General features: G+C 33.6%; 2 protein-coding genes across 3 annotated transcripts; both read right to left on the bottom strand.

Moving 5' to 3' along the window:
- Positions 1–1,002: 1,002 nt before the first annotated feature.
- Positions 1,003–4,487, bottom strand: LOC147556424 (protein FAR1-RELATED SEQUENCE 5-like). Its single transcript, XM_086658640.1, has 4 exons — positions 2,218–4,487; positions 2,043–2,129; positions 1,903–1,960; positions 1,003–1,827 (listed from the first exon to the last, which is right to left on the bottom strand). Exons 1-4 carry the CDS (start codon positions 4,485–4,487, stop codon positions 1,003–1,005), a joined length of 3,240 nt encoding a protein of 1,079 aa, XP_086514766.1.
- A 3,900-nt stretch (positions 4,488–8,387) lies between these two features.
- Positions 8,388–10,950, bottom strand: LOC147556423 (uncharacterized). Of its 2 annotated transcripts, none has more exons than XM_086664322.1 (2): positions 10,766–10,950; positions 8,388–10,131 (listed from the first exon to the last, which is right to left on the bottom strand). In XM_086664322.1, the coding sequence occupies exon 2, from the start codon at positions 10,094–10,096 to the stop codon at positions 8,624–8,626; it is 1,473 nt and encodes a 490-aa protein (XP_086520448.1). In that variant the 5' UTR covers positions 10,097–10,131; positions 10,766–10,950; the 3' UTR covers positions 8,388–8,623. The 2 variants fall into 2 exon arrangements, with proteins under 2 accessions (XP_086520448.1, XP_086520449.1); XM_086664323.1 differs by having other exon boundaries at positions 10,657–10,783.
- Between the last annotated feature and the right edge of the window lie 3,507 nt (positions 10,951–14,457).

The raw sequence follows: 14,457 nt of genomic DNA, 5'->3' as shown, positions 1-14,457 counted from the left end.
TTGGATTTGTCTAATACCGATTCAGTACGATGAAAGGCTCTATATCTGAGTCAACAGCGGGTGCCCGATTCATGGCAACCTGACTGCCGCTTAGAGCCAATAACTAACTCGGCCTGATGAAGATTGCTTGATTCTCATTATCTATTGGTTCAAGCCACAAAATCTGGCCATATTCATTTATAAACTCAGTTACTGAATTGAAAACTAGTTAGGTCATTGAGTCCTACGGCACCATACTAATTCATATATAGGGTTTGTTATTTGTTAACAAATTACTTTTTGAATGGTTCCATATTGAAAAGATGCTCACACGATTGGAGGGTTCCTCTGTGTATAATGGTATCCTTCAAATTTAGGGCACCTATATTTCAAACAATTTGTTTTTTTTGTTGAGCCGTGATTCAGTGGGCTCGAGCTCGAGATCCAGGCCGTAGATAATAGGAAGAATAATTAGATATGGAAAAATGACAGCTTGCTTTCACACAGCCAATTTGGGAAACCTTGGAAGTAATCAAATCAGCCATATAAATCATCCTATTTACACAACTGCCATTTACTCCCATCCATGGATATGAATGACGTAATTACCCTTTCCAACTTGACCGTAATTCCTCTTCCTAACTTACAAGCAATTCATGGGCATACTTTCCTAAGTCCTAACTACTATTAATTTGTTTCTTTTAGTTTTTGTGAGAAACTACTTACTTTATTTTTTATTGCAACGTGATAATACTTATTTCTATAGATTTTAAAATTTCTTTTTAATGTAAAGAGTTTCTTTAATAAAAACATAAGAATATATTAAATTGCAATATGATTTTAAATTTCTTTTTCTTACCCGGTCAACTACTAGATATGAACAAATTAGAAAAGAAAAAAGATTTAAGAATTAGTGATAAAAAAATTAACAATGTTAAACATAATCATATATAGTTCATAAACTAAAACCAGTTGAATTTGAACTCATAAGTTTAACAAAGTTTAGTAAAATTCTTGATAGAATTAATTAGCTACTAGAGAATTCCATGCTTGACTTTTGGGTCCAACCCAATGTGCCCATTCAACTGCACACGGTAGAAAATAGCGATGCCAACCTTTATATATTGGTGGAATTGGAGCATTTTCTTTTAGAATTGCCTTGACAAAGTGATTTTTCGTCTCGGATATTACAATTGCAATAATCTTTGGCTCTTCTGGAACACCCCCTCTAAGCGGTGGATACGTTACATTTTGAGTTTCTGATAGCACACACAAAACACAGTTGAAAGTAGTAGCAAATAAACAACCCATATCAGGTAAAGTAAACCAATGCCCTTTACCACAATATTCTTCATAGTAGTCAAGTACTTTTCTAATGTATATGTATCTATCAACGCCCAAATGCTGAGAAAATAGAACTTCATGTTCTTTTAGTGTCTCAATCATTTTCTTACGAACAATCACCCATCCATCTTCCTTGTCCAAACCTAAAAGTTCTGCACAACATCTGTATCCACAATGACCATCACCTAAAACATCTTCTAACCTTTCAATGACATATTGTTTAACCTTTACATCGAACTCAGACAATAAACTCTCTAACACCCATTCATCGGACATATCTTTTAATATGAAATCTTGACTAACATAACCCATCTTCTTTGTGTTTTGATTTTGACAACTTAACAGTTGGTCAAAATTTCTATCAATATCAGAATAAAGAGGTACTATATCCATTTTCCATTGTGAGGTATCGTCTTCTATTTCATGTGGAAGGTCCTCATTGAGGTCCGGTAAGAGAATTTTTTTCTTCGTATTCACTGCATAAGCATCAACCATGTAGGGACCCTTCAAATAACGAAGATCATTAGTGAATTTTAAAAAAATTCTTTCAAATTACGTGTAACTTAAAAGCATTGTTACCTGACTCATTAAAATGTCATCGTGTTTGCTAGAAATTATGTGTTCATCATTACCAGTACTGCATAGATTAAAAATTTTAAGTTGGTAAGATTTTTTATTTGACTCTAATAAAACATATACTATCTTATATTAATTAATACCTGATCCGATATGGTAATTTTGCTGATTTTTCTCCTTCTTTTGTAGTATGAGAAATCTTCTTTGTTTTTGTGTGCATGTCATGTGAACTACAAAAAAATCGAACACAAAATATCAATATTTTAACACACTATGTCAGGTTAAATACTTTATAAGGGACCCGTAAATTGACATTACCTCCTCGCAACCCCCTTGGACTTTTTGACAGTTTGAACAACATTCTTCTTCGGTAACTGATCAATCCAAGATTTTATTCTTTTTCTCCGACCTTTGTGTTTGACAATAGGTGGTTCTAATAATTGAATTTTCTCCTCAGATGAATGTTTAATAATATTTTCCTCAGATATATTAGTAGTCTCATTTTTCATTGCACTTTCGACTTCTTTCAATGCATTGTGTAAGCTATTTATTGCCACCTTATATAATTCAATAGATGTTGCACCCTTAGCTGCAATATTAATTGCCTCTTGACAAAGCTTATTATATCTAATAGTCACGCTTTCATTCAAGTCACCTGTCACTTCTTTACCTTTTTCATCAATTACCGACCCATATTTTGCGTATCTTGTCCACCTCTTTAATATGTACTGAATTGGAATACTTTGAACATCTTCAACCAAAAAAATCTTAAGAATATGTCTACATAAATACCCCGCAAATTCTAAAAGTTGACAACTACAACTTGTAGTCGTGTCACGAGAGTCAAAAGTGACCATACGTGTTGCTTGTTTGTGTTCTGATCTCCATACATGATATCTAGATTTTGTCCCCTCTCTCCCTACTAATTCATGACGGTATGAAATACCCTCGAAAAGTTGACTTTGAAATTTTTGAAAGATGGTTCTTGTGTAAATTTCTGCTGCTTGTTTCTCGATATTTATTGAAAATCTCAAAACCCTTATTTTATGATTGGTCTCGTAGTCTTCATCGTTTTCCGCTTCTCTTCTCGCTAATACCGCCCTTTCATATTCTTTAATAAATTCAGCTAAAGGCAAACTCTTTTTCAAGTATCCATCGAAGAAGGAATTAATACTCTCACTACGTTGAGTTGTATACATTGCTCCACAAAATATATCCCTTGTATAAACTGATGCCCATTTTTCTTTTTTTTGAAATAACCTTGTCAACCAAGTATTGCTTTCTAAATTGTATCTTTTCAACATTGCTTCCCAATTTGAGTGAAACTCTTCAATTGTCTCGTTGCCGTACAAACAATCAATAAAGTCGCGAGTAAAACCCTTGTGTTGATTAATAATATGAGGTAAATTCTTCATTGCATTCCTACATATGTGCCACAAACAATAACGATGTCGAGTACCTGGCAATACCTTTGCAATGGCTCCCCCGATAGCAGATTCTTGATCAGTAAGAATCACTTTTGGTTGTTTATCATTCATTGATCTCATCCATGTTTCCATTACCCACACAAAAGATTCTTCTGATTCATTGTAAAGTAATGCACCACCAAACAATATTGTTTGATAATGATGGTTGATGCCAACAATTGGGACAAAAGGCATGCCATACCTGTTAGTTCCATATGTAGGATCGAAGCAAACAACGTCTCCAAAGTAATGGTAATCCATCCTTGACCTAGCATCTGTCCAAAAGAAATTTGTTATTTGACCTTCTGCATTAACATGGATTGAATAAAAAAACGACGAATTTTCCATATGTTGACGTTCAAAATAATCAAGTAAAGCTTCTGCGTCACCCTTTACATGCTCTTTTTTTCTATTTGCATTAAAGAAATTTCTCGCATCTCTTTCTGTAAATCCAACATTGCGGTTGCCCCCGGCTTCACGAACCATATAATTCATCATAAGATTTGTTTTCATACCTGCTGAACGCATGTTATTTAACAATACTCTTTGACTTTCCGCTATTCTCCTATGTGATCGAAGTTTATGTCTTTTGTCTAGACTTACAAGATTGTGGTTATGCTCATCTACAAATTGAGAGACTACCCATTTAGTTTCTCCTCTCTTTCTTATAAATATCATTGCTTTACAATCGGTTCTTGTCTCAGAATGAGTTTTTTTTCTATCTTTGAAAATTTCAGTTGTAGTGGAATTAGACAATCCTTGAAGCGAGCAACAATATTTTCGACCTATTGTTGTGTTGGTGCGATTAGACTTGCAGGTCGAAGACTTTCGAACACTAAACCCCACATTGGATGCATAGTGATTGTAGAAGTTGTAAGCTTCATAGGGAGATTCAAATTCCATACCAACATAAGGCCGAAATTCATGTATCTCATTTTGAATATCATCATATTCTTTTCCTCGTACATCTCTTTGTAAATCTTCATGTTTTTCGTTGATGTTATGCCTCAATTTACATTCATCATCTCTCTCACGTGCACTGTAAATATCATCTTCTTTCTCACTATTAATAGTTATATCACCCTCATTACTGTTGAGAAACACATCTTTTTCTGGAAGCATGTTCTCAAAGATGGAAGAATTTGCTTATCGAATACGCTAACTACTTTGAAATTCCGTGAAGAAGAAGATGAAAAAATAATTTTTTTTCGTATGGTTAAAGTTTAAATTTGTGTTGCTATTTAATGTGTTATTATTATTTTTTATTAAAGAAACTCTCTAAATAATATAATAGAAGAAACAAAAACTTCCTAAGTAATATAAGAGAAGAAACAGAAACTCCCTACATTAGAGAGGAAATAAAACTTTAAATTATATATAGGAAAACAATATGTTGCAAAAACTGAATAAAAAATATAATTAATATATATGATTGAGTTGGAAACTTGTATTAAATTAGATGGAAAGATTGTCATAAAAAAAAAGTGAGATGGAAAGAGGAGGACAATGGAAAGAGAATACGGTCCAAAGGTTGATTGTGCAGGATTAAAAAGAAACAAAATAATTAATAGTAGTTAGGACTTAGATCTCAACAAAAAAAAAAGTTAGGACTTAGGAAAGTGTGTCCATGAATTGTTTGTAAGTTGGGGAGAAGAATTACGGTCAAGTTGGAAAGGGTAATTACGTCATTCATACCCATGGATTGGAGTAAATGGCAGTTGTGTAAATAGGATGATTTATATGGTTGATTTGATTACTTCTAAGGTTTCCCAAATTGGCTGTGTGAAAGCAAGCTGTCATTTTTCCATATCTAATTATTCTTCCCATTATCTACGGCCTGGATCTCGAGCTCATACCTCACGGTATGAGCTCGAGCCCACTGAATCACGGCTCTTTTTTTTTTTTGTTTTACATTCGCATGATATGTATATTTTATTTTATTTTTATTTGTTGTTGTCAATTGGTTTTGGGTAAAAAATTGTTTTGGAAAGTAAATATCTTTTAAAATATGAAAAATATTTTTAGATATTTTTGATAATGAATGCAATAAAACTAATTAATAAAATAAGATTAATAACAAGAGGAATGTTATTTCTTATTTTTTTTTGATGAAAATATTATTTCTTATTATAAATTATTAATTGTAATAAATAATGAGGAGTATATATATAAAAAATGGGGATCTATCTTCAATTTTGTTGCAACTTGCAAGGCGATATAATATAGTGTTTTGTATGAATATTATTGTTGACTACTTTTGTATTGAAAATGTAAAATTTTTACACAAATTTATTATTAGTCATTTTTAATTAACTTTTTTTTTTATTTATATTTTTGTATGCATGACAATTTAAAATACTTTTTGTCTGTTTTTTCTCAATAATTTTCTTTTATTTTCTTTCTAACGTAGATTTTTTTTCTATTCTAATAAATTTGAATTTTTTTTATTTAAGAAATCAACTCATCTTCACTACGTTGATGTTGTATTTTTGTCATTCTCAGCAAATTCATTTTTATCTCTTTAATCATTTACATTATTTGTCATAATATTGAAATTGGAAAATGGTTAATAATAATGAAAGACTTATTTTTGTGTTCTAAAAACATATAATAATTAAACTCTATTGTATTAAATATTAATCACCAAAGTTAAAATAACATTTACATATGCTAAAAACGTTAATTAGCCTCTTTCGATACGTAATCGGAAGTTCAGAACTATCGAAAGCAAGGCTAAGGTGCGTTTCGATATGTAATCAGGACTACCGGAAGCAAGGCTAGGGTGAGTTGTACTGGAACTTGTGTGACAGAAAAACATTGGGCATCGATCTGAGGCGCGCGGAAAGCAACAGACAAAATTAGAACGTTGGTGTGGGAATATGGAACTAAAATGGAATGACCTGTACTGGATCAACTTCTTTAGGGCCTATTTCAATGCTCAGGAACACCGAACTTAGATGAGACAAGTAATCCACAATTACCCCACTAGCTAGAATCGTGCCCAAAAGTGTAGCGAATCTCCTCACATCTTCGTCTTTCTATAACTTTCTTGTGCAGACTTTGATTTGACTCCGATTCGACTCTTGTTTTCACCTAGGGTTCGCCTTGGGCTCTACTTTTCACCGATTTACTAGCCTTAGTCAATTTACCAAAATGTCCTTGACTTCAAATAACCAAAATACTCTTCGTGTATCTTTTTCTCGTTTTAAACCGTTTTCACCTTAACTCTGTAAAAGACCCCTAATCAAGAAAACCAACTATTTTATTATAATAAAGACTCGAAACAAACTAAATTGCCTAAATTAAACGACTAACATTTTCAGGACCCATCAATTAACTGTCAAATTTATTTGAACATTTAGTTAGGCCAAAAATGCATAACAAAAGATGTAACCAATAGTTACTGTAGAAAATCATAGCAAAAAATTTACTTACATGAGAAAAATGAGATTAGTAGGGAGTTGTGTAGATGAAAGAGGAGTCTTGGTTACATCTGCATCGCAGTTTTAAACTTTAAGGCCAAACTCATACGAGAAAATGAGATTACTAGGAATAACATCCATGTAGCGTGATTCTGCAGTACTTCACAGTTTGATTAGATAAAAAACAAGATTGATAGAGAGATTGATTGCTAGTATATTGTTTGATTGAAGATTTCAAAGGAAAGAGAGTCCCAAACCGACCATCCTTGTGTTTGAGATTCCCCTTCTCATGGGGTAATGTGATTCATTTTGCGTTTGCTCGTACATCTAATGACATTCCTTGCTATTACTATTACATTCCATTCCCATGGGCCGATCATGAAGATTGTAAGAGATGAAATAGGGGTCTTTTACTTGGAATAACATAGGTGTAAAAACCGGATCTGTTTTTGGTCAATTTGGGCAACCAAATGTTGTCCAAATCAGGATCAAGATGGATCATTGGATTCGTCTCGTCGAGCTCTTGAATTTAGACATAAAATTCGCTAAAATATTTTTTCATATGAATGAGCTATCATTGATTTACTTGGGGAATATATAAGGATAACTACAACCTGTAGTTTTATTATTAGTTCCATATTGGACAAATAACGAAAGTTCTACATCTTTATATACACTTTTTCAGATACAATAGTAGATTTCTTTTGAGACGATGGGGTGCCTTGCGTGGTTTGCACCACGCAAATCACGCAACGCGCGCGTGACATAGGCGTATAGGGCGCCAGCACGCACTTTGCAAATTGCGCGTCGTTAGGAGCAATTGGAGCCGTTGGTGTTTAAGATCAGAGATTTGATCTGACGATGGAGATGTAATCAACGGATCTGGGCGACCCGACGGTCAAGATGCTTGGCGCCTTCTATGATAGATCCGTTGGGGATCTAATGGTAGGTGTTTGAGGCGCTGGATCTAGATAGATCCGTTGAGATCTGATGGTCGAAATTAAACTTGAAACCCAATAGTCAAGTGCGACTCTTGGAAACATCCATTCGTCTATATGCACCCATAGAAAGTGTTGCGATTACCTCTATAAATACCATGAGAAGTCAGCAAACTAAACATCAATTTTTTAGCATTTTCTGAGCATTCATTTTCAAGCATTAGAGTTTAAGGATCATTGTTTCAGAAGTTTGTATTGCTTACAAAGTTCGACAAGCTATCAAAACTAAGAGGTACCATCTTTAACTTGATAGGTAATCCGTTTTATACTGGGAAACATACACCATTACTGTTGGCATCAATATACATGGTGTAAATTGTAAGGACATAGGAATCGTCGACTCGGATACTTGTTACATTTAATTTTCATTTTATTTTAAATCACTATTGTCATCTTTTTCATTTAGTTTATAGAAGATAACTCTTTCTCCGATTTATCATATATTACTTTGTATTTGTTTTAACAGAAAGATTAAGATTTGTGATATTAAAAGAGAACCACGAGACCAACAATAGGTGAATAAAGATGAATGACATAAATATAGTACCTTACTAAAAATTACAATTTTGAAATAATATTTCTTTGTTAAGCATGAAAGTCAATTAAAACACAACCTAAATGTATAAGATTATCAATATGAGTTAATTAATTATACAATAAACCCAAATTTCAAAACAAAAAAATAATAATAAAAAAACATTAAAATATGAAAACAATTGAAATTCAAACCTCATTGAATTGTGGGTACCAATTAAGCATAGCTTAATCCATTTCACATTTTAAACCACACAAAATAAGTTAACTCAAGTCCTCATAATTGCAGTTGGTCAATTGACCATTATTGACCTTCGGGCTCTTGTAAAGAGATAACTGTCTCAAATGCACCAACAAGAGCTAACACTTTATTCTTCCTTTTCTGTACTAACTTACTTGCAGTTTCTTCAATTACATCATTATAAGCTTGACTTTCTTTCTTCCCCTTATTCACTTGTTGTCTTCTGAAAGAAAGATTTTCAGCTTCAGCTTCAGCCTCAGCTTTGGCTTTGTCTTTCGCTTTGGTTTCTTCATTATCATCTTCTTCATCTTCTTTCTCTTTCAATTTGAGATTTTGGGTTCCTTCCTCTTCACATTCTACTTCCGATTCCTTCGTTTGTTCCATCACCGTCTTTTCTTCCCCTTCTATTTCTCTAGACGCCTCATTTTCGCCTTCTTGTTCCGATTCGGCTAGTACTTCCAAGGGTTCTTCAATGTCATTATTTTCTATATGAATGTTCATGATCACTTGCTCTTTTTCTACTTCATGTTGGTTCTCATTTTGGACTGGTTCTATTGTCTTCTCTTCAGTAGTTTCTTCAATTTGGGGAGTTGAAACCATTACCTCTTCATGTACTTGTTCCACCAAGATTGTTGGAGTACTGTCAAAACTTCTAATCTTCTCGATAAATGAACCCTTTTCTGATGATTCGGGGAAGCTGGTATGGTCGTCAACTAGTACTTGATCATGATCCGGAGGAACTTCAAGAGAAATTTTTTCTTCTTCTACTTCTTCTTTAACCTTCAATATCTCCTTTTCAAGTATTTCTTGCTCTAATATGGCCTTATCTTCTTGCTCGACATCGAAAGCGGACGTATTCTCGATTCCATTGGGACTAGTAGGAGCTGTAGAGGAAGCAACGGAAGGAGCAGGGCTAGATTTAACTCCATTCTTAGAACTAGTATTGCTTAATGTCCTTCTTAGAGGTTTTGGTTTAGCTGATATTGGTTGAACTGTCTTAACAATTCTAGGTGCTTTCGGTGTTCTATCAGAGATAGTTTTGTGGGAAATGGTCAGTCTTTCGGAGGTGGTTTTTGGAGACACAATGACTCTTTCTGTGACGGGTTTTGGTGTCCGAATAGTACTTCTTTCGGAGTTAGGAGAAATGGTGGTTCTTGGCGAAGGAGATGAAGGTTTAGTTATTGGTGTAGTACCTTTATCTCTTGAGTTTGAGGATAGAGTTCTTTGAAGCTGTGAATTTGATGGAGGTTTATCAAATGATTTTCGTCTAAGTAACCGAGGATTATTGTCATCGGAAATAGTGGGTTTTTTTCCTAGCCTAGAAGAAGTCTCTTTGGATGAACTTATAGTATGTTTGAGATAGTTTGGAATTTGTTTCTCTGGTGGGACATGGTTAACTTTATCAGGAGAATTTGTAGTTAAAGAAGATTTAGGAGTTCTTGGTGATTTTCCATGAGAGTTGTCAATATGATGATGGGTTGAAGATACAAGATTCTTCTCTTTTCCATGAGAAGAATCCTTATGTTTTGTTGCCATTAGAGATATTATACGAAGATCGAACTTCACAAGACCTACAAAACTTAAAAGAAAGAATTTAGAAAGAGAAGAAAATCATGTAGCATATTTCTCTAAGCTATATTATTCATGACTTTACGCGTTGATCACACCCTTAGTATCTAGTTCCACATGGTACGGTTTTCGCTTGATGAATGATGTGTATGTACACCAAATCTTCTTAATATATGTCTCTCAGTATGATCAATCTACGCGATAAAATCCACCCAAGAAGTCTAGTTGTCAATATGTAAATCAAGGTGTTTTAATTAGTATAATCGAAACCAGGAAGGTTTTCGATCTTACGCCTCTCAATGATTTCCTAATAAGCAATTGCGAATCAAGTTCTTTGAACACAACTTTTGCTTCAAACCATAGGATATAATAGACTATTAATTAATTGTTATAATCATGTTTAATCAACATGAAGAATTTATCAATTTGGATCATCTCTAATATGAAGATTCAAAGTTCATCAAATAATACAAGCATAAGATATCTAACACATAAAATAAAGAGAATTATGAGGATGATGATCAAACCTTCATTTCAAGATAATAAATCACAACACCACAACAATTTGGAATTCAATCAAGACCAAGAGAAAGATAAAGAACTCAAAATAATTAAAGATATTGATCATCATCTTACCTTAATTAGATACTAATTTCCAATTATCTTCTTCATTTCAACAAAAACTCTTGTAAAAAGAAAATATGGGTCTCAAGAAACAGAATAAATCATTGAAAATGAATGAAGGAGATTGTAGTTAGAAAGAGAGTGGTGGAGAAGTTTGTTTGAGGTTTGGATGGCTAGTTGTTAACACGTATTAATGTGTGGGATGATGGTGGACATGAAAGGGAAAAAAATAACCGTTTCAAATATGAATGACCAAACACAAGCACATAGTTGACCAGGTCACAAGTTGGGGCTAAAGATGGATATCCCTAAACCTTTATATGGATTCCTAATAGTAAATAACATTTGGGCCGTCTGCTAATAACTTCGCCTGCTTATAGCAGTTTTGGTGGGTGCTTTTAGCAGTTCTCTAAAGATGATTATATTTTTTTTCCTAAAGATGATTATATAGGTTTTGAGTTTTGCCAATACGACTTCTTAATAAGAAATCAGAAATTTAATGAAAGGAGTATGTCGAATGCTTCTAGACTTTATGCAAAGAATTGGTGGAAAAATAGTAGCCAAATAAATTACATTAAACGTTAATTTAAGAATATGTGAATACCTTGGGAAGACGGTGATAAACTAGTGAGGGTTGAAAGAGAGGAAAGAGAATGGGAATATCATTCCATCGTTTATCATAATCATTGTTATCTTACCTATAAAAACAATTTGGTCGGTTATATGCGAGATAAATCTGGTCGTACATTTTTATTTGGAGTTTCATAAAGATTAAAAATAAGGGAGGAGGATTTGTTAAAGTTTCAACCCTTAAAAATTAAGAGAGAATAAACTACCAATTCCCACAATTCCATCTATTTCTTTCTTAATTCTCTCATCATAACCGACCATTTGTCTCTAGATGAGATTTATTTATTTTCCCTGTGTTTACACTCCCAACTATATATTTTACTGAATACGTCTTTATTTATTTATCCAAGAAATACATATTAATGAGCACCATTAGTCAAAAGAGATCTACCTCATCCGTAGAGCGAGGTGGCAACCGAGTTCATATCTAAATCAGAACAACGTAATATGTGACATTAGTCATCCCAACTATGTCAACTTCGTTAAGTAACTATCATCGACTATCAAAGATAATTTAATTAAATGATAAAATAAATGAGTAAGAGAAACGACTAAAGCCATTTGATCGATTCCTTAACATTCAACAATTAAAGCATTAACTGATTAGGATCAAATATGAATTAAATACTTCAAAACGACTAGGGCATGCATGACTGGCGGCACTGTGAAATTATCAATCAAACAATAACAGATGCACTTGTAGAATCATCAAAGTGATTGATTTATAAATTTTTAGTCTAACGTCCAAAAATAGGAGGGGTAATTAGTCATATATCCACTCCTAAATCAATAAACACTGTAACAATAATATGACTTTAAAGAATAAAGTTTTAAACGAGGCAAAAGAATATTTTAGGTGCAATAATCTAGAAATGCCATGTGTGACTCCATCCCAAATAGAAAAAAAATGAAGAACTTAACAAATTTGGAGGTTTTTAAGAAGAAATGAGAGGAAAGATGACTTGTGAGATGGTAGACTGTAGAGAGTATTACATTGTGTATTGTATGTCACTCGTTGGCAAGTGTCACATACTTTCACATATTCTGATATGTCTTTTTTCATTCCTGAGCACGAAAAACTTCGTTTCAAATCCTTGTACATCTTTGTAGTCGTTAGGACGTACTGCATATCGAGTCTTATGAGCTATCTCTAAAATCTCTTTTCCGGTCTTCCTTTCACTTGGTATCCATAGTCTTCCTTTACATCTAAACTGCCATATGTTTGTATCTGCCAATCCAGGTTCTCACTATCATCTGCTTGACTTTTAACCCAAGAGTATCGATAATCAATAATTTACTTGCTAACCACTGTTCAATGAATCTGGGTGTGATTTGGTAATATTGCACCGGTATTTGATACATATTCTCTGAGGTTTCAATCTCTTTATAGTCGAACCTACACTCACCAACAATACTTACCATATAGAATAACTTGGATGCATCAAATATGAGAGTTTCTCTTTTCTTTCGACTCAAGGCATCAACTACAACATTTGCCTTGCCCGTGTGATGAAGCAAGTCAAAGTTACAGTCCTTCAAGAATTCCAACTGCCTTCTTTGTCTCATATATACTTACTTCTTTTTGTGAAAATAAGTATTTCAACTTTTTCTTCACAAATACTACGGGTGCTCCCCATGGAGAATTACTGGCCTTGATGAACCCTCAATCTACTATTCCTGAATTTATTGTGATAAAAATCAACATCTTAAACACTTAGTCGATTTTTCAAATAACTATCTCTAATCTACTCTATTTTTTTGCCGAGTTATTGCAAACCCAACTCGTTGCCAGATATCTTTATCCTTCGATATTGTACCATCGAATAACTGTAAATCTGATAAGATTCTCTAGCATGTTCTTTTGTTGTCCCAATCAATTTACTTGTTCTTATAACTTCCTTGAGTAACATCTACTACTTGGACTAAAAGCTCACAACATCTTATCTCTTGCCATCCTTATAGTTTTTCATTTATCTGAATCTCTGAGCTCTTTACAGATACTCATCTTGCAAGTCCTTTTATTGTATAATTATCCACGTTGTATGATCCTTCAAAAATTTATTTGGTCATTACACTTCTTATGTGGTTTAATTTGTAGCTTCCATGCTACTCGAGGGCATTTCCCACATTACCGGTTCGCCGAGGTTAGTTACTCCTTGCAATGCCTTCATACGGGAATCACCTGCTCGAGTGACTTAGGCTCCACAAGATTTTACCGCACCAGTTCGCCTAGGTTAGCTCACCTATCAATAGAAGATATAAAACCTTGAGTGCTTGACTAGGCAAATACTATCAAATTTTTGTTACGTGGAGCTTGTGCCAGTGACACAAGTTGTACCTGTCGAAAATATCTTCCCTATAAAAATCATTTTTTTCTTCATTTTGACAAACAAATCCTATTTTTTCAAACTTCCTCCTGAAATTCATACTTTATCTTAAAAACTCTATCCAATAATAGATCAGGTTTTATCATTCAAAAGATCGATTATCTTGGTCCTTAACAAAAGGTTATCGAAGAAGATATCACTACATAAGCTGTAAAGGATTGGAGTGTCCGATACATAATCAACAGAAGCAGATGATCATGAACCTTACAGTCCAGTAGATGAAACCAACATTAATATATTGTTCTTCATCTCTTCCTCATATTCTGGATCATTTAGTCGGAAGTTCAAATTTACGAATAAGACAAACTAAATGCAATCTCTTCGCCTACTCTAATGGTAGCCTTAGTCGCAAGGCAATTCTTTTGTTTCTTCGCTTACTTAGAGCATCTCACATGGGACACTCAATCTCTAATACTTGGAGTGTCACATGACTTCTTGGAGTGTTTGTTAACAAATCATCTCCAATGGGACACTTTGTTAAACACTCTATTATGAGGTGGACACATTTATTATAGAGTGTCTAGAGAGAGAAACTCTAAAACTAGAGTATCTCTTTGAGACTCTCTAAGTGTTACTTTAAAGTTTAAACCAATAGAAACTTTTCTTTTCAACTACTTTTTCCATATTCAATTTAAGAGTGACATGTGTATTAAGTAGAGAGATTTAGAGATCTCCATTGGAGGCCAA

This window comes from Eschscholzia californica, unplaced genomic scaffold (assembly GCF_041429995.1).
Source record: "Eschscholzia californica isolate CP2 unplaced genomic scaffold, dmEscCali1.0.p SCAF_2, whole genome shotgun sequence".
NCBI classification, from domain to species: Eukaryota; Viridiplantae; Streptophyta; class Magnoliopsida; order Ranunculales; family Papaveraceae; genus Eschscholzia; species Eschscholzia californica.
This window is presented reverse-complemented; position numbering and strand designations above follow the sequence as displayed.